We start from the raw sequence: 20,584 nt of genomic DNA, 5'->3' as shown, positions 1-20,584 counted from the left end.
GTAAGGCACATACAGTATCAGTGGGTCACCAAGAGCTTACCAGGAAGCATGAGAGATGCTGAGCATAACCTGTACAATCTGTGGGGTCACAAGGCTGATGCTCAACTTCTTTCCTCAGTGGTAAGGAGAGGGAATGTGACATGGGAACAAGGAGTAGGGCAGCAGCTCTTGCACTTCTCATCTGCTCTCTGAAGCTGCTGGCTGCCCACTGACTGCAGAGCAGCTGTCTAGGCCCTCTACCTCATCCCTAAAATATCTGCTGGGCAGATGGCTGCTTTTGTTGATGTGGAGCCAAGCACATCTGCAACTTAGTGCAGGCACCTAACGTCTGAACTGCCCTCTCTGCATCACCGACTGCCATAAGAGCGCCTGAAATGACCCCTCAGGTTATGAGGCACAGATCCATCTGTATCATAGAATCTTAGAATCATAGAATAGGCTGGGCTGGAAGGGACCTCAGAGATCATCAAGTCCAACCCTTGATCCACTACCACTGCAGTTACCAGACCATGGCACTGAGTGCCACATCCAGTCTCTTTTTAAATATCTCCAGGGACGGAGAATCCACCACTTCCCGGGGCAGCCCATTCCAATGCTTGATCACCCTCTTAGTAAAGAAATTCTTTCTAATGTCCAACCTAAACCTCCCCCGGCACAACTTGAGACCGTGCCCTCTTGTCTTGCTGAAGGTTGCCTGGGAAAAGAGACCAACCCCCACCTGGCTACACCCTCCTTTCAGGGAGTTGTAGAGAGTGATGAGGTCTCCTCTGAGCCTCCTCTTCTCCAGGCTGAACAGCCCCAGCTCCCTCAGCCTCTCCTCATAGGATCTGTGCTCGAGTCCCTTCACCAGCCTGGTTGCCCTCCTTTGGACCTGCTCCAGGACCTCGATATCCTTCCTGAACTGAGGGGCCCAGAACTGGACACAGTACTTGAGGTGTGGCCTCACCAGTGCTGAGTAGCCACACCCCAGCTGGGTTGCTGGCTTTACTATACAGATGTTTGAAAATCTGGCAGATGTTAAACTCTTTGTCATGAACCCCTGTCAATGTCAGTATGCCACCCTGTCTGCTGGGCTGGGTCCATATCCAGCACTCTGCTGATACCCGTGTAGCAGGGAGAGGTGAAGGGCAAGACTGGCCCTTGGAACAAAGGCACTGACAAGAAAGATGCTTGGTGTGTACCCTTCCAATGCACACATAGCTAGGAAGTTTATTTCTCATGAGATTTATTCTTTTAGTCTTTTGGCTGTTTCTGACCAATCAATATGAGTCTATTGATTTTTTTAAAGACAAAAAATTTCTTGCTAATGGAATTTTATTTTGATAGTGTGGAGATTCTTCTTTGTAACTATCTCTGATCCCCAATGAATCTTCTCCCTGCACTGACTCCAGTAATGAAACTGTATGGAGTTGAAGTGTTCTCAAGTTTTTCACTTTTATCAAACTTACTCAATAAAAATTATATAGTTTCATTTTAATGCAAGAATTATTTTTCTGTTTCCAGTAAGTAGTGTCAAGTCAACAAGAAGGGACTCTCCAATTTGTTAACTGAGAGATCGTATGGTAGGGCATTTGGGAATGCTCGACCAAAAAAATCTTTGCAGTTTGTCTCAACATCAGTTAAGCAACAATGATCCCAAGAACTTGTGATTTGTGTTTGGAAAGTAAAGTTGAAGAAAAAACAAGTTACAGGTTTTCAGTATAATATTTCTTAGAAAACTAAAAATCAAATCCCCACTATTATGAATAGTTTAATAGGGGAGGGTGGTGCAAGCATTTGCTGCAAACTATTAAAATTAACGTGTTTCACACTGTTTTTTTAGGAAGCATTTGCTGCAAACTATTAAAATTAATGTGTTTCACACACAGGTTCTTTAAATATGGTTAAGCAGCACAAAGTACTTGGCTAAGTAAGTGACTGTAATTGGTCAAAAAGTACCTTGTGTCTTCCCCTGACTGGGAAGTTTTCAAAGGGTCCTTTCCACACCTCTTGGGGCAACAGAATTCCCCTTATCACCCCTAATCATATATAGAACTCTTATTTTACAGCTCAGGAGATAGAGGGTTGTTTAGGTGCTTGTTTTGAAGGATGAGCAAGTATATTCTTATCCTTTTCTCAAAGGGAGCCCAGTAGTGTCATTTTAGGCAGGTAGCTCCAGGGCCTTTCTGTCCTGGGCACTGGCAAAGTCAGCATCACCTGGAAGGGCAGGCAGCTGGTTTTAAACTTGGAGTGGGCTCAAGGATAAAGAGGCAGGCATTCAGGATGTGTGATTCTGGAGGCTGAGCATGTAAAGCCATGATGTGCTTAGTCTGTATTTCACGTTATGTTATCTACTATTTATCCCAGTATCAAACCTTCAGCGTCAGAGAAGGAAACCTTCCTAAAAAAATACTCTCCAGCTCCCAGAACAGCTCCTCCCTTTCCAGTTATCTCATCTTCTCAAATAAGTATAATTAACTATATTAGCCTTGAAAATAAGTATTATCCTGGTTCCTTTATCGATTTATTTCTACAGAAATATCCTGGGGAGGGAAGGGCTGATAAGCTGAACAGTCCTAGCAAATGCCTTTTATCTTTCTCAGTAAGATTTGATGTTCTTGTGTATCAGTACATCAAAAGCCAGTTCTATAACTCATATTAAATACTGATAGTAGAAGACTTTTTTCAGTCTTCAGTGTCACTTTCTTGGCTAATAGTGTATCTGGCAAGTTACCCAATAGTTTAGATTTTCCTAGAGCACAAAAGACAAGCATAGCCCTCAGATACACAGATCAAACTACATCCTCAGTGCAAATACTGCTTTTGCAACAGCCATGATTTAGGGTATGCTTTTATTTGTTATATGAACATACTGCATCTTCTCTCTTGTGAACTGTTTGAACACTGCTAGCAAAGGCTTGATAACACAATGAGGAGTCTTGCAGTCTCATATTACCTGTTAAGTGTATTATTATGATGCAGTTATTTGAAAAGCTGAAAACATTCTTTCTGTATTCATTTTCAGTCAGATCAGTAAGTCAGATCAGTCATTGCACAATGACTGGAGCTGGCAGGACAGGGAGCTGCTGCCACAGACTGCAGAATGTGTGCTGGGCACCAGCAGAATCTTTGGTGAGCCTGGGTATTTGATTTCATCATCAACTAGCCAGCAACCAGAATAGTGGTTAATAAAAAAGCAAATTCACTACTTTGAAAAGCATTATAGTGAAGTATTTCAAGACTCTCCTGCAGATGACTGTGTAGAACCAGTCCATCCACCAAGGATTTCTAGTTTAAATGGATCAAAGGAAGTACTTTGTCACCACTATTGGTAAAATATTGAGGCACAGAGTAACTGGGAAAATTACCAAGAGAGAGCGATCAGGTAAAGACCATATAGAATTCCCATTCCAATCCCTTTTACCAGTTTCTGTAGTGTTTTCCAGAACAGACCAGAAAAATGTAAAAAAATTTAATGGTTATTTACAAATATACAATACATACATTTTTAGGCATTACAAAAATGGTGCATACTACAGAAACCAAAGCTTCCTCTAACCTTTGGTACATTTCAAAGTTATATATTTACAAAGAAAAATTACAGTCACTTTTCATATTGTCACATGTTTACATATTAGCATTTCTCAGCTGAAAAATATCTTGCAGCTTACCCACAGGCAGTTTTTGCAGTTTGAGCTCTGCACCCATCTATCACATCAAAAATTCTATCAGCCTCCGTTACGCTGACATGACATTGCATTTTTATGTTTTAACAGTCTTTAGTCTGAAAAATATGTACAACCCATAAGGCTAAGCTGATTCATAGTTGAGATTTCACCTGGAGTATTGTATATTGCTCATGGTTCAGTAAAATGACATAAGTTCCCTTTAATTAGATTGGTAATGCATATTTAGAAAAAAGTGGTCCAATTTTTTTCAGCTAGAGTATCTTGAACTCTTTAAGGAGGGAATTTAAAAAATAATAAAATAATCAAATCAAATATCCTTCCCAGGATGCTTTTTCACATTATGAAATTTTATATTAAATTCTTCATTCACTATGTACAATTCTTACCTAAGGTAATAGTGACAAATTGAACACACATTTGTAATCCTGTTCATTTCTGTTAGTTTTCTGATGTTGAATGTTTTCTAGATTGTACTTTCTTTAAATGAAAACTTAAAAACTTCTTCTACCTGAGAGCAGATGTTAGTATTTCTCAGTCTGGATGTACTTCAGGGTCTTCATATAGATTACAATGCAATAAAAAAAATACAGCCAAAACAAATGCAGTCTGGTTTTGGCATCTTACACTTATGTGTTTATACAAACACTTCAGACTAAATACTATTGATTATGATTCAGGTCAAGATTTTTTCCAATTAAGAAACAGAAAAAGCTTGCTGTCAATAGCTGTTAACAGAATTTTTAAAGTGTCTTCCAGCATTACAATATTCCCTTCCCAAAAACTTACTCCATAGACAAAAATAAACTCCAAATTCAAGCATCTTTAAAGAATGCCTGCATCCTGGATTTCCTTCGTGCAAGAGCTTCCTGTTTCTTTCTTTCAATCTCTTCTTGAGAACATTTTCTATTTTTTTGTTCCACCATAGACACTGTAAACAAAAAATATGTATTAGGAGCCTTCAAGTTTTTTCAATATGCATTTTAAGTTACCTTTTTCAGTGTTTGAAGATCTATGGCAAGAGCACACTATTCTGACATGCCAGGCACCCAAGTAAAAAATGGCTCATCTATCCTGTCCCCAAGGCAGGAAGGGGGATAAGATGCATGACCTTTGTAGTGCTACTGACTACTACCTCCCAATGAAAATACTGGGATGCAGACATTTGCTTCAAGGAAATTTTACTTGGCTGCCCTTCAAATGAACTTTGTGACATCAGGAGTCAACATAGGAGATGGTGATGGGTTAAGAAAGTTAAGGCTCTCAGACTGAAAAGGGCTCTACAATTTAGGGAGTTAGGCAGAAATATGGGCATGGAGATGGTATAGACACAGGGGTCAGATACAGTACAGGTGTCACACAAATAAAACCAGAAAGGTTGAAAAAAGGTCAAAAGTAGCAATAAAAATTGACAGAGGAGACAAGAACATGATAGCTAAGCATAATATTTTATATGTTGTGCTACAGAACTATAAATTCCCATACAATAAAATCTTGACCTCACTGGAACCAACAGAAAAACTCTATGTCAAGATTTTTGCCACTTTCTTACACCACTTTCCAATTACAGTATTTTTAAGAAGCAGTCTTTCAAAGTGAATAAATAAAACAAGGGGTCTTTTTGCTTCTTAAAAAAAGAAATAGTGTCCATGAAAAATTATCGTTTTTTGAAAGGACCACTTAACATTCACCTTTTGTTACAGTGATGTCCTTTCACCAAAAATTTAAGATGAGGACAGTTGTGGATCATCTGTAAAGAAAACCTATGCTATTCTTTTTTGTTCTTTTTCTCTAGAATATTCCATAGAATGACTAGTTATCTCTCTTCTCCCTTCCCCATTAACATCTGAAATTGCTACTTTCCATTTATCTGCTGCTTTGCTGGGGAAGAAACACAGATGAAATACTGATTCTTCAAATAATGCTGGCTGATAGTTTGCAGGAATTTTTGCTGTTGCTTAGCAGTGCGTCCTGAAAATTGAGGCTCACATAGTACACTTTGAGGACACATTTTATCAAAATTAGTATTGATTAAAACTTCACCAAGCCATGAGATCAAGTAGAAACAAGACTGATTAGCACTTGACTGGTTCTACATTCTCTTAGCAAGTAACACCAATGAATGGAAAATTACAGACTACTGCTGGAAAAGCGACTGACCCTCCCTCTAGCTGAAAGAAAATGTTAGTGTTTAGACTGATAACACAAGAATATTTCATTGACAGTTTCAGACAGAACAATACAGGCCAAAGTTTCAGAAGTGTCTAGTTTCTAACTGTTCCATATTAAAAACAAACAAACAAGCAAACAAACAAAAATTTCTATATCATTTGCTGCCTTCTTTCCCTGCCCTACCATTAAGTGGGGCTTTATGAATCAGGTCTAAGAAAAGTAATTGTTCATGTTTTTCATGATGAAGTGTAAATTAAAAAACTGATTCACACTACCAACACTTATTGCATATCAAATATATCATATTTGAATATATATCATATATATATTATATATATATATAAATATTTTTTTTTCTATGAATGTAAAATACATCATACATCATATAGTAGTACTTTTAGATAACAGTTTAGGAAGATGTTACGCTGACTGCTGCAGTCAGCCTATACCTGATCCTAGTGATTGCAAGTGTGTATGGAGAAAGAGTGTGAAGTACTCAGAGAAGTGGAATGAAAGTGTGAAACAGAAAAAACTCCAGGAATTCAAAAGATGTGTGACAACCATTTTGTTTTGGAGAAAAACCCCTTCAAATTCTCATCAGATAATCTACTTAAACTTAAACTGAATGGATAAATATTGAAGCCCGTTGTAAGTCTGAGTACAGTATACATTTCTCTGACATCCTGCTTACAGTAAGAAAACCAGCAAAACCAGTTATTCAGTAAAGACAAATACCTGATGTAGGTAGTGCAAAAGACTCTGAAAGATGCCTCTTGAAAGGTGGTTTCTTATTGTCAAGCTTGCTGTGTAAAGTCACATTCACCTGATTCTTACTTTCTTCCAAACCCTGAAGAGTAATTCCAATGCCAGAATGAATCCCTGGATTTTCAGACTCGATGTGAAAAACACTTTCAGAACTGTTAGTCTTTCGGAACTTAAACTTTGAGGGCATAAGCGATGTTTTGTTTCCAGAACTGTTGTTTGACATCTTTCCCATATTACACAAAAGATCTGGACTGTCTAATGTTTTGCTGCTAACAAGGTTTACTGCATTAGCAGGACTTTTTTCAGAACCAGTCTGTCCTGCTGGCACAGAATTTGACCTGTACCATTTTCCTGAAACAGTCTTTGTAGAATCTTCAGAAGCAGCTTGATGACAGTTTGTAGACAGTTTGTATTTACACTCCATAGGAGGACCTGGGATCACAGTTACAGAATTTGAGACATTTTTACAGTTCACTACGTGACCTGTTGTGGCCAGCCCACGTGTAACCTTTGATGAATTCCTACAGGAATCACTTAGTGAGACAGTATCCTGTTTTGCATTTGCTTTTTGTGCCAAGAGGCAATCAGGTAGTCCTTGCTTAGGTGATGGGAAGCTGTTATCAGCATTTGATCTGGAATTGATACTGGCTCCTTGAGGAGGTTTAGCTCTTTCATTTCCTTGTTTAACCTCCTGACTCCGAGTCTGCTTTTCTATATCATCACACACCCGGTACAACAATTCATCATCTTCACAGTTTGTATCCCAAAGACTATTGGATTCACAAAACATATCTAATACTTCATCAGAGAATTTTGGTTCCTTCCAGTCATCAAATGACAGAGGACATTTCTTTGGTATTTCAGTATGATTTAAGTGACCTGTATGAGCTTGTTTAACCACTTTAGTTAGATCATTAGGTTTCACACTGGTAGAAACACTGGATGACTGACAGAAAATGTGTAAGTTATTGCCAGGTTTTTCAATCTGTTGTTTATGAGGACTAGATCTTGGAGGAAAAAGAGGAAGAGGATCACCTTTAGGCTGAATAGTTTCATTTCCATTCTTAATTTGAGATTGTGCTGAAACAGGAACATAGTTCAAATCACTGTTTTGAGCATTTTTCCAAATAGAATTTATTTCATCTGGCTTAACATCACCTTTGCAATGAAAGGTTACAGTCTCTGTGTTTGAGTTTTCTGTCTTAGTATATGGCTTTTGTAAAGACAGAGATTTTGCAACATTTTGTGTGATTTTACTAGAATGTTTCAAAGGTGAAAACTGAAAACTGTTAGATTTGTGTACACTCCCCAAATAAGTTACTGAATTACAATTACTTCTTTCCTTTGTTCTGTTACTATCACTGAAACCCTGCACAGATGGATTTGTAGAAGTAGGTGGTGCTTCTTCAGTACTTAGCAATTCAGGATTTTGGGTTATTTGCATCACAAAAGAGTCATCTGCCAACAAATCTGTATCCCAGTCATCAAAATCATCATTAACTACTCCAGCAAGCTTACTGGAGACAACAACTTGTGTCTTCAAAGAACTAGGGTTTTTTCTTGTTACCATGTGAATATCAGGTTTTGGAAAAGTCTGGTTCCTGCTTCCTAGTGCACATGGGGTATCTTTTTTATTTGCCTCTGAACTATCACGTTCTTTATCTTCAATATGCTCAGGAAGGCATTCCTCTTCCAAGGTGCTTTTATTTTCATGGAAACTGTTATTTAAAGAAATGCTTGACAGTTCTTGGCTCAACCGTCCACTACACTTCTGTGTAGAGCAGTCAAAAAGAGCATGAAGGGCTATTTCAGCCTCCAGGTCTATAGACTTTTGACTGCTAGAGTGACAGGGCTCTGCAGCAGGGATGCCAGTGCTCTGTCCAACTGGTTTCAGGGACAGAGCAATATCTATTTCAGAAATGTCACCATGGAGTGATTTCAGGTTCTTCATATTTCCTTCATCTTTAGAAGTATTTAAAGACTCTGAGGCCATCTGGATGAAGTCATGACCAAGCTTGTCTTGCTCCTGAACAGCATCTAGCTCTACTAAATTTTTATCAAATTCCTTAGCCAATTTCATTAGTTCTTCTTCAGGATTTCTTTTTATTTTAATATCTCTAGATTAAAAAAAAAATACAGAAAAGAAAGTCAGACCTACTGAGAAAGCTTAGCCAAGCTCAATAACACAACCATCTGAACTGTTGATACTCTAATTAACAACTAGAGAGAATATGACAGAATCCAACCAGTCAGTATGCAATTATTTTTTTAATTCCCAATAAACACCCCATTAAGAAGAGATAAGCCCAAAGTTAAAAGCATTCTGTATCCTAATATACAATTACATGGCTCACTGTACATAAAGGACCACCACAAACCCTTGTTCATGAAAGCCCAGCTGTTATGGGCAAGGCAAAACTATTACTTACCTTGTACAACTTAATTTTGTCCTTGGTCTCACTTTTACTACTCCAGGTGTACAGGGAATAGCATCCTCACCAATCCATGTCCCTAAAAGGGAGCCTTCATTACAGGCTGCTTTTTCATCCTGAATGATTAGATTTGTAATGCTTAGTAATCTGACTTCAGGTAAAGATTGGACTAGATGCACACTTTGCATTAAAGTTGCTAAAGCAATCAAACTGTTGACAGCTATGATCTAAACCAGTACAAGCTAAATGAGATTACTGCAACATTGTCTGCTGATAGTTACACTCAGAGTGTAGCACACTTTAATTATATCTATTTAAAACACCAACTTTATTAAATTAACTGATTTTTCCTTTGGTGCTCAAATCTCATACTCTGTTTACTTCAGGTTTACACATATTCTGCAATACATGTAACAAACTGTAATCTAGTTCAGTATACTACTAAGAAGCTACCTGAATTCTACTGTCTCTGTCTGCTTAAAGCAGCATTAAGAGATTACAGAACTTGAAATAAACTATATTCTATATGCTTCCAGGAAAAAAATTCTTGCTCCATTAAAACTCATTTATACAAGGAGCCTTTAAACAGAAACAAGTGAAGTTAGGAAATTAAATGAACTGTGTTTTAAAACTTCAAAGTTTAGGATTGGGTTTGAATTCTGAAATCTAAGAGATAAAACAGTGTAGCAGTAAGCTGCGTAGAGGGCTAGAGCCATGTGTTGGATTGAGAAATTACTGCAATCTGAACTTTAAAAGCAGACTAGTTTGAGGTAGGTTCTCTTCCCCTCCCCCCCCAAAGAAAAAGGAACATGAGTAACAGACAGTTGCAAATCCAATATATTACTTACATTATTAACAGAGCTGTAATAATTTAAAAGAAAGTGGCATCCCTTATCAGTTATTTTCCAAGTCTTATGTATATTTTTTCACAAATATGCCAAATAGTGAATACATTTTACATGGCCCTGTCAAATAAGCACACATATTTTGCAAGCTAAATACTACAGAAGTGGTTTAGGAATAACAGATTCTTTTCTTTAAATTAGTAAAAGACAAATGATAAGCCAACACTGTATTTTATGTTCCAGGCTATGGACATCAAGTTTACAGTGAGAGATAGCTTTTAGGGCAAAATGGCAAATTGTTTAGAATAAGGAAACAAAGTTACTATCTTTATAGTATCATGGAGTATCTCTCTCATCTGCCTCTTGTTCTTGTGCTTCAGCAGTCATTCATGATCACCCAAAATGCTTAAAAACAACTGCAAAGTAAATCTAGTATGTGAAGAAACTCTTACCTTTTAACAGAGCAGTGGATTAAGGATAAACAAACACAACAGACCCCTAAGACCAAGGGTAGTAATTTGAATTCTAAAAGCAAAACTTTCTAAAATGGCGCTTTTGCAAGTCCACTTTCTTAATACATCCTTTTTTACAGCATCCTTGCCTCATAAGAGCAACCATCAAATATTATGCTTTTAATTTTAATTCAGTCCAGTTTTATGTACATGTTACTCGTTTTCTGCACGCCCAGTTCTTGCTGTGTTCAAGAGACTACTGTAACTAAAGTTGAGCCTTCACTAAAACTGAATACTGCATTGCTATTCTGTTTGGTCACAGCATACACAGAGCATGGGAAGTAATAATTACCTGTGGAGCAATACGATTAACAATTTCTGAAATTTCTACTGCACATCTCCTGGTAGACTGTTTTGCTTTTCCATTGCCTATGAAAGCAAAGCAAAATAACCTTCTTAAAAACGGCAAAACAATTCAGTTTCAGAAGTGCATTTATAGCTCAAATTAATCAAATACATGTGCTAAAATCAGAACTCGATTCAGCACCACATTGAAAAATTAATGGGTTTTTAATAATAAAAAAAACCCAAACAACCCCAATAATAGAAAGGGGAAAGGGACCTTTTTAAAAGAAACTTTATAACTTTTAGCACATTCCCACTGCATACCTCAAATAGGTGCCCTGAAGACTGAGTTTTGTAAGTATTACCTAGTGTATGTGCAATTGGTGAATGAGGGTCCCAAAAGATTTCTTGCTGTATATCGGTGTCATTAACAGGAGAGCTGAAAGTAGGTATTCGGGATTTCCTACTCAATGATCTCTTTGGTGTTTTATGTAAAGATGACTCTGTGTAAACAGAAAGATGATCCTTTTTAAAAACCAACAAATACGAGGCCAAAATAATTCAAAACATAGAACAGGGAAAGTCTTGAAGAAGGTGCTTTAGGTGTCTTTTAAGAGTAAAAATCAAGTTAATACTCATCAACATTCTTTTACTTACAACAGGAATATTGTCTGCACCTGTACATTTAATACAGAATACCTTTGTCAGTGACATCACCACAGAGATAACACCATTACATGATATTGATACCTATTGTGCTAAGAATCTGATGGTAAGGATGAGAACTGTCAATTCTAATACTTGAGACAATATTGATTACAGCTCACACAAGGAGAAAATTATGTATACCTATATGGGAGAATATTTTGCATTCTGGCTTGTTCCTTCTCTTTCACCCAGATTCTGATTTGGATCACAACTTTAATGGGCTCCCAAAGTGTTCTGGGTCACAACCTACCCGAGTCTCCACTGGACCTTGTTTAGCTAGGCCTGTTAAAAGCAGGAACACAGCTATTGACATCCAGCTTGCAGCTGTCTCCTATCAGTAAAGCTGAACCGAACACCCTATGCAAGGCTCAACCTCTGCCCTTTAGAAAATGACGTTACAGGTGTGGAACCCTACACAGATAATTTCTAAAGATGCAGTGATTACGTGAGGAGCAAATCTGAGGAGACGCTTGGCACTCAATTGAGGGTTCAGCAGGGCCAGGCTTTATCCTCTGCCCGAGAGGATCAGCCTTCTCAGTCAGTTCTCGGTATCAGCCGCGGGAAGATGCTCTCCATCCCTCCCTGACAAGAGGATCCTTCCCCACACACACGGCGGGACACAGCGGAGGTTTACACCGCACCGGCCCCTCCTCACGGGCGGGCCGCTCTTCCCCCAACCCTCCGGGGAGGGGCGGGCAGGGCAGGAGCCCCGGGGCCGCTCCCGCTGTACCTGCAGCGCCGCGCACCGCCACCACCTCCCCCGTGGGCAGGCCTCGGCCTGCGCCACCGGCCGCCTCCTCCTCCTCCTCCTCCGCGGGGGGTTCCGGGGGCCGCCGCCGGGTGAGCTGCTGCTGGTGTTGCTCTTCGCCGCCGCCGCTGCGCCTCTTGAGGGCGGCGGGCCTGAGGCTGGGCCCTTTCCGCCGGCTACCGGGCATGGCTTACGCTGCGGCAGCGCCGCATCCACCCCGCCGCTGCCGGCGCCGCCATGTTGCCGGGGAGCCCGCCGTGCAGCCGCCCATTGGCCGCCGCCGCGACGCCTCGGGCGCCCATTGGGCCGGGACGGCGGGGGCGGGGTGGCGGACGCGGCAGAGAACTGCGGCGGCCTCCACCTCACAAGCAGTGCCGGCCCCTCCTTCCCTCCTTGTTCCCTCGCCCGCCTGGCCCCGGGTGCTTTCCCGACCGGGAATCCTTCCGCGGGCCGCCCCGTCACTAACGCGATCAAAACCTCTACTCGAGTATTTCAGGCAAAAGAGAGCGAAGGCCGCCGCCGGCAGAGGGGGGGGGTGTGGTAATGCCGGCCTGGCCTGGAATGGCTTTGCGCTCTTCTGAGGCGCCTCGTGTTCTCTGAGGTTTCTGAGGTTTCCTCGCACCTTGGGTCCCCCCGCCAGCGCAGAGGCATCCCAGGGCTCTGCTGAGGTCCTGGGGACTTAGAAGGGTCTGCTGGGAGTGTTCTTAAAGAGAAAACAGACAGGCAGAAACCATTTCAGCCCAGCACAGGAACTGGGGCTGGCAAGAGAGGCACTTACAGAAGCCAAATCTGGTAGGTAAGAAATTAACATGAAGTTCCTGAGGGACTGTGATATTACATCATTATTAAAAAAAAAAAAAAAAGCGAACACATGTATGTATTACATCATAAGGTGGATATTTCCTCCCCTAGCCACTAAATGTCAGAGTATATTATGTATCTACCAAGAATACAGGGTCAAGGAGTGAACCACTTGTATATAGGTTGCCTGCCTGGTTTTCATTTAATCAATTTGGAGTACTTTGGGATCACACTTCATTTATAAGACTTGAGCAGTGGATTTCGGCCGAGGATCAGGAGTATGAGAAGTTTCAAAGTCACCAAAGAGTGATTCTCTGAGCAGTGAAACCTTTCATTTCCACCTGAGGCCTCAGGCAAGCAATATGTTTTTTCACTTCTTCATTCTCCTGAGTGTAATCAAAGTCACTATAAGACTTTTAACAAGGAAAAAAAAAAGTACTATGTATTAAACAGAGATACAGTGTTGGATACATGGTTAAAGTATCACAGTTAATCCCAGAAAGGTTTGACATTTGAATAATCGATTTGTTTATGTCATACCAATCATATAAATCGGAGACAAGACTGAAAAAAAAAAAGTCAAGAATTACACTCCAGAATCCATAAAGGACATCTGGACGTGGTTACTGCCTTGCAGTCATGCTGACATGGATAGATCTGTGCATCAGTACAGAGTATTAAAGCATGAGTGAGATTTTTGACTGCTGGTTTGCAATTTAGTAATTTAAAGCTATAGTGTGTCAAACAGGTGCAAAAATGGCTTACCTGTAGGTGCAATGCAGATTTCTTGCTCCATATTTCCAGTTAAAAAGAACAGAGAGAAGAAACAGCCTTTTTACAGCAGTGGTAGATAGAATGTGAGGGATAACAAAACATGGAAATAAACACACTAGGAAGTGCTACTAAGATCTTGATGTCTCCTGCCACTGCCTAGTGACCTCGTAGCAGCTGGGTACTGTAGAGTGGCCTGCTTTCATACTGCTTCATGTCAGCTAGCATAGTCTGAAACACTGTCATCAATAATTAAAATTAAGTGACATCTGTCATACTCACTTGAGTGTTATGAATGTTGCAGGGCCACCTTTTGATGTCTTCCTTTATCCAAGATCATTGTTCACTAACCTCATTTATAAAATGTGAATATTTGCCACAGGTCTTTCACACATTATTAAGATTTTACTCATGGAGTAAAAGCATTTTGAAAAAAACTCAACACATTTGATGTGTATCGAACTCTACATGAGGGATCTCGTTACACAAATTTAAGTGCATGCAAAGTAGCACTACCAAAAGTTGTCAAAAAAAAAAAAAAAATCTGCATATGGAGAAAAACTTGACACTAGACACACATTTTCTTAATGGATAAAAGTGTGTGTGTATCATTGCACCTTACTTATGAGCTTATCTCTGAGCCAGTGCTGTTTATCTAGTGGTAGAAGTCTGTGATGTTGAAAGGTTTCTCTGTGGAGCTGTAGCCTCAAGGAGGAGGGAGTTTGTGTTCCCTTGTCATGGCATGAGCAGCTGGATCAATGGCTAATTGTGGTGAGGCTGTGTTCCAGGGAATTGCAGGAAACTCCTAGTGCTACAGTTGTGAGTCCTACTTTCAAATCAAGGGGCATAAATAATGGAGGAGAGTGAATGAATAATAAAGTTAGCTTAGTTTTAATAGTACTATAAACTACCTGAGAACTTTTCACTGCATTTTATGAGACAAGGATCTAAAATGAAATTAAATGCATGTGGAAGATTTGAGAAGTTTCCTAAGAATTTCCCGTCTGTATAGAGAGAACATAAAAAATAAGAGTGGAAAAAGGTTCCTTTTCTAAAGTCTTTTGAGCACAGGGCTTTAAAGTGATAATTTTTATCTCAGAGTATGTATGTATCATTAGTAAGGCTTTTCAAAATATCTAACCTATCACATCAATGTAACTAACAAGGAGAAGTGACTTCATGTGGTAGTTCATCTTTCAGTTTTGTTAGGGCTGGCAAAAAGGGAAAATCAATAATGGTGATTTCATTGAAAATATTAAGATTTGTGAGAGCATGAAAGTTATTATAAACGATGAAATTGATTTGAAAAATACTGCCCTTTTCCAGAATGTTTATAAATGCTCTGATGTTTTCCAAGTGAGCTATCTTTTTTTGTTCCCAGACTACATTTTCATTTCAAAGCTATTTAAGCACTGCAAAAAAGAATAAAACAAAATGCACACATGTGCTCATAGTCTCTCTCTAATGAAAACATGACTGTGTGCATTTGGATCACCTGAGACCAGTTCAGCAGGCAAATTCTCCAAGTCATGTGTTCCCTAAACAATTTGGTTTTTAAAATGGTGTGGTTACAAACTCTACAACTCAGAACAATTATGTGTGGTACTTTAAACATAAACTTCCCTTTCTGCTAGGGAAGGAAAAATTTAAAAGAGTGTCTGTAAGCTGGGGAGCCACCTGCATTATGTATCTAAGGGAATACATTAAACACATCACACTCTTTTTGCTTCTACAGTTAGATTTCTAGTAGGACAGGTATCAAGAAAATAGGAGAGGTGCTCGGGCCCTCTGATCGTCTTTGTGGCCCTCCTCTGGTTTCAGTCCAGCAGGTCCATGTCCTGTTTCTGGAGAACCCAACACAAGGGGAGAGAACACCTCTCCTAGGAAGAGGCACTGAGATGGTTGGAGTTGTTCATCCTGGAGAAGAGAAGGCCCTCGGGAGACCTTATAGCAGCCTTCTAGTACCTGAATGGGCTACAGGAAAGGTGGACCTTTTTCACTTTATTTTATGAGACAAGGTTCTAACATGAAATGAAAGAAACGTGGAAGATTTGAGGAGCCTCCTGCAGATTTTTACAAGGAACTTTTACAAGGGCATATAGCAATAGGACTAGGGAGAATGGTTTTAGACTGGAAGAGGGGAGATTTAGGTTAGACATTAGGAAGAAATTCTTCACTTTGAGGATACTAAGTCACTGGCACGTGTTGCCCAGGGAGGTTGTGGCTGCCTCCTCCCTGGAAAAGTTGAAGGCCAGGTTGGATGGGGCTTTGAGCAATGTAGGTGTCTAATGTGAGGTGTCCCTGTTCATGCCAAGGGGGTTGGAACTAAAGTGATTTTTAAGGTCCCTTGTGACTCAAATCACTCTATTAATCTATGAAAAGCCATAGGCTTTCTAAGCATGTGAGAACCTGTCTGTTTCTTTGGTTGTGTACGAAAGCAAAATGCAAAAGCAAATGTTAACACAAGCAAATATATCTAAGGTTATAGCACAACTGCGTTCAGTCTAGAGTTCTGCAGAAGTCTTCAGGATATTTTAGTGGTTCTGAGAATAGAGTTTCTGACTTTGCTTCCTTGCATGGTGCAGACTGCCCTCAACCTTGTAATGTATTCCAGCAGAGTATGGCTCAGCAACCTCTCCACCAAGTGAGGTAACTTGATGTACCTAATATCCTCCAGCCAGATTTGTGCACTCAGAGCCAGCTTGGATATTTGTGTGTGCAGCGCTGCCTGGTGCCACAGAGGCCTTCCCTTGGAATGGCTGGCTTCACATCTGTCAAAATGAGGTGATAGTACTTACTGCAGCATGGGTTGTCCTGGGGATAACCATGGACCTCTTGGAAATGGCGGTGAGGGGAGCTATATAAACAAAGTAGTGAATTTAGGTGTCTAATGTAAGATGCATCTATAAATACAACCCTGTGAACCGAAACAAAAATAAACTGAGACACAAGTCTAAAACTTCAATGTGAAAGCAGAATATACTAGCCACAGTTTTCTGCCTTTTGGCCCCCCAGAAATCCTACTCATCCATATATTTTCTTAAGAAGCCTTGGAGTGTTTACTAAAATAGAGCAGTACACGATAGCAGATAGTTTATACAAGTTAACTGCAAGAGATATGTCTTTTGTTGCCTCCTTTGGGACCTTAGGAGAAGCTGAGAGGGTATCTGAAATGTTAACAAAATGGACAATAATTTTTTCCGTCCTTAAAGGAACACAGGCATCGTGTGTGTATTTTTGCTTTTATTAATAGCATTTTGATAGTAGTTTTGAAGATTGTCCTTGGCTTGCCTTGAAATATCATTCTGACTTCACTTATTACAGAATGTTACTTTAATTTTCCAAGGTGAAATGTTCACAGAGCAGAAACTGGTGAGAAAAATATTGCCAAATGAGTTACATATACCTTTAAGTGCTCTCCAGAAGAGTTTGCTGCAATTTTTGCTGATGCATATATTGACCTAGGCAGTAAATGATACATGACCTTAAACATTTCTGAAGTAGCCTTGCTTGGGAATTTTTAGTAGAGAGTTATTAAATGTCAGAGTAATTTACAGAAGCACAGACTAGTTTATGTTTTTGCATTCCCTTTCTCCTTCCTCTCCACCATGCCATTTGAGAACCATAGAAGCTTTAAAAACATTTTACATATATCTTTTTTTTTTTTTTTTTTCTTATGCTGGAGGTTCATCTTATTTTATTTATCATACTCAGAAAATCTCATCAAATATGAGACTATAATGTAGCTCACAAAGGCCTCATCCAGCAGAGTACTTAAGTACCTGCATAACTTCATCGTGATGACATTTTCCATTCCTCGTTAACTGGCATTTAAAGGAAATTTTCCATTGCTTGGTGTCTGGGCATTTAGAGGAAATTGTCAGCCAAAATGGGTGAGCCATTTAGAAGAATTAGGTCAGGCAGTGAACAGGCTACAGGTTCCAGAGGTCTGTAGGGAGCCCTGGACACTCAGGCCCCTTACAGAAAACTGGAGATAGCCACCGGGAGGGCCTTCTATTAGTTTTTTATTATAATGGAGGCTCAATTCCACAGCTGTTCTCCAGTGCCCAGGGCAAACTGCATTGAGGAGATGAATCATGGTTGTGCAAGACTGTGGAGACTGCAGTTTGTAGAACTTCTGCCTTAAATACTAACAGTTAGCTTCTGTGCTGCCCAGAGGTAGCCTGGCAGCTACTTCTGAATAGGTACAATAATCTGGGCATCTCTGCATTGTGCTGGCTCACACCAGGTAGGTTTGCACCAAGGAGTTACCAGGAGGAGTCATGAGGCAGTTATTCTCCATCCCCTCACTTATTTGCTGCATCTGGTCTTGCTGCCAAGGAGCTTTCAGAGCTTTTCACTATTTTTCACTCATGTCCATGCTACTGTTGTTTGCCGTACCAAGGAGGACACACACCCTGGGTGATTGTCCCAGCTGAGATGCCCCCCTCAGCTACCTTATTGTTTGTACATGAAGAGAAGATATAAAGAAAGGCAAGATAAAAATCTGTTCATAGAAATTACAGCAGCAACAGTGGGGGGTTTTTTGTTTGGTTTTTTTTTGGGGTTTTTTTGTTTGTTTGTGTTTTGGTTTTTGTTTTAATAATCTGTTGATCCTACAGTATTACAGCTCCAGGCTATCAAGGAGTAAGAAATAGGTTTTCTATTCTGCTCTCTCTTTTTTGTTTGTTTGCTTGTCTTGTTTTTTGGTTTGGATTTTTTTCTTTTTTGTTTTGTTTTGGGTTTTTTCTTTTTTGTTTTGGGTTTTTTGTTTTGTTTTTGGTGGGTTTTTTGGTTTTGTTTTGTTTTGTTTTTTTAATAATCTGTTGATCCTACAGTATTACAGCTCCAGGCTATCAAGGAGTGAGAAATAGGTTTTCTGTTCGGCTCTCTTACTATCTGGAATTTTTTTTGTCCCTTATAAGAAAACAAGTTAGAAGGTTTTTTAACGAACAGGAAAGAATAGGTTTCCAGCTTGTTTGGAAAGCCTGACAAATATTAATTTACTATGTACCCTGTAGATTATTTCTTTCATCAGTGACAAAAAGTGACCTGTATTTGAGACCTTGACTTGCTAAAACTCTCACATGCTGCTGTGTAAATCAGTGAAGTGTTCTGTCAGCTACCAAACACAAAGCAGTGTATGGCCAGCGAAGACAGCTTTTTGATCAGACATTCTGGAGAATAAAATAGGCACTGTTTATTTATTTAAAGTAGGCTTAGCTTTTGATTGATACATCTGTTCCAGGAGAATGTTTAGCCTGCAGTCCTAAATAGCTTACTGAAGAATCAGTGATCAAACTGGTATGAAATCCTCCAAGTGCAGTCATTCTCCATTTTTCTCCAACATACTCAGCGATTTCTGGTTAGACTTAGTTTTATGTGAAGTGTTCATAGCTTGCAGTTGAAAAAACAATTTCTGTTAACAAAGTGCTTTCCTTTGAGGCTTTTGCTTTATAAATTCTATACATTATCCTTTGAGTCTGTATCCCATTAACTATAAGCCGCAGTTTACATGGAAGTGCATAACAATGAAGTTTTTCTGTTCTGTGTGCGTGTATGACTCTCATTTTGCAGCATATATGGCTGCTGGCTTTAATGTTTGGGTGACTGGAAGTTGCTCTCTCCTAACAGCAGTTCTGTCATCTCTCCAGAAGGATTTGAAGTCTCTGACCAGCACCTCTTGCTCACATTGTAGGACTGCTGCCCTCTGTGATCCATGTGGCATTACTGGTCATTTCAGTGACAAGATCAAGCTTGGAGTTCATATGCTGGTTTGGCCCCAGGTCACGGAACCCTGGTTTCAGGAATGAAGCCAGAGAAAAATTACACTTCTGATGCCTCACTTGTCTTCTAGTGGCACTGTTTCTTTCCCCAGAACTGTTGGTTCTGGCACCTTCCTCAAGAAGGACTGAGTTCTGGGTGCAGGGTCCCTTCCAGCTTTATATGCCATGGCGTGATGGTCCTAATTCAGAGAATGAGCATACAAGCACCCAAATAAGAATTAGACACCCCTTTGATTATTCATTTTTTCATTTATTTTCAGATGGCTTTTCCTTTTGTCGTATTGTTCACACATAATGCGTCTGACTCTTCCTATGTCACACTACATCTTTGCAGTAATTTTCTGTGCTGTTCTGTCCCTCTGGATTTTACAGCAGTGGATCAGAAAGGAAGTGCAAGCCCTGGCAGAAATAATAAATCCACTGCAGGCCTTGAAGTTGGCTAATTTCTGCAAAACAAAATAGTGCCTCCATTCTGTTATGGGCTAGAAGGAGTGATCAAAGTGAAACACATTCATTGTGGGAATGGTTTCTAAGGTCTGCTACTAAACCATATCCTTTCTTGCATATCCTTTCTAGATTGCTTTCTTTCCATGCAAAAGTAAATAATGTGTCCAGCCTGTCCTGTAGCAGAGTCCCATGCAGCTCTCAGGAAGTTGAAGGGCTGCTCCCGAAGCAGGCCATCATGAGACGGGCAGGGGAGCTGCACTGGCCTGGCAAAGTGGTCAGTGGATAATATCAATTTGGATAACACTTGGGAGATCTGTGAAGGGCTGCAAAATGCAGTACTTTTGGGCTGTGCCAAGAACCATCCTCGTGGCTGCTGCGCTGGGAGTCGTGGCTGTCTCCCAATTGCTGAATCTCTTGGAGAACTGGAAAGTCTGTGGCAGAGGTCCTGTGACTCCCGCCAGGAGGCTGGGGTGGTTGGTCATTGCAGAAGTAATCTGACATTTGAAAAAGTATTTTAGGAACTCTCCTATAATTACAGATACTTCTAATCTCTGCAGTCTATCTAATTAGGTTCAACCATGCCCAATTCCTTGTCTGATTGCCTGAGCCTTTCCGCTTAACCAGTCAGGTTTATTCAATAAGGTGTG

At 40.1% G+C, this 20,584-nt stretch overlaps 1 protein-coding gene across 2 annotated transcripts; it reads right to left on the bottom strand.

Moving 5' to 3' along the window:
• Positions 1-1,498: 1,498 nt before the first annotated feature.
• ETAA1 (ETAA1 activator of ATR kinase) lies at positions 1,499-12,482 on the bottom strand. Of its 2 annotated transcripts, XM_071740214.1 has the most exons (7): positions 12,115-12,482; positions 11,042-11,179; positions 10,684-10,760; positions 9,032-9,150; positions 6,573-8,719; positions 4,455-4,596; positions 1,499-2,196 (listed from the first exon to the last, which is right to left on the bottom strand). In XM_071740214.1, the coding sequence occupies exons 1-6, from the start codon at positions 12,317-12,319 to the stop codon at positions 4,481-4,483; spliced, it is 2,802 nt and encodes a 933-aa protein (XP_071596315.1). In that variant the 5' UTR covers positions 12,320-12,482; the 3' UTR covers positions 1,499-2,196; positions 4,455-4,480. The 2 variants fall into 2 exon arrangements, with proteins under 2 accessions (XP_071596315.1, XP_071596314.1); XM_071740213.1 differs by lacking the exon at positions 1,499-2,196 and having other exon boundaries at positions 3,437-4,596.
• Positions 12,483-20,584: the final 8,102 nt, after the last annotated feature.

Source organism: Heliangelus exortis, chromosome 3 (genome assembly GCF_036169615.1).
Source record: "Heliangelus exortis chromosome 3, bHelExo1.hap1, whole genome shotgun sequence".
NCBI classification, from domain to species: domain Eukaryota; kingdom Metazoa; phylum Chordata; class Aves; order Apodiformes; family Trochilidae; genus Heliangelus; species Heliangelus exortis.
Note: the sequence above shows the minus strand (reverse complement) of the source record. Positions and strands in the feature narration are given on the sequence as shown.

What these genes read in the sequence shown, in the direction of transcription:
- ETAA1 (XM_071740214.1), bottom strand. Translation starts at nt 12,319, where the DNA reads ATGCCCGGTAGCCGGCGGAAAGGGCCCAGCCTCAGGCCCGCCGCCCTC. An exon ending in ACCAATTGCACATACACTAG is followed by an intron (nt 10,761 to 11,041) that starts GTAATACTTACA and finishes TTGCTTTCATAG; the next exon opens with GCAATGGAAAAGCAAAACAG. An exon ending in TTTTGCACTACCTACATCAG is followed by an intron (nt 4,597 to 6,572) that starts GTATTTGTCTTT and finishes TTTTGTTTACAG; the next exon opens with TGTCTATGGTGGAACAAAAA.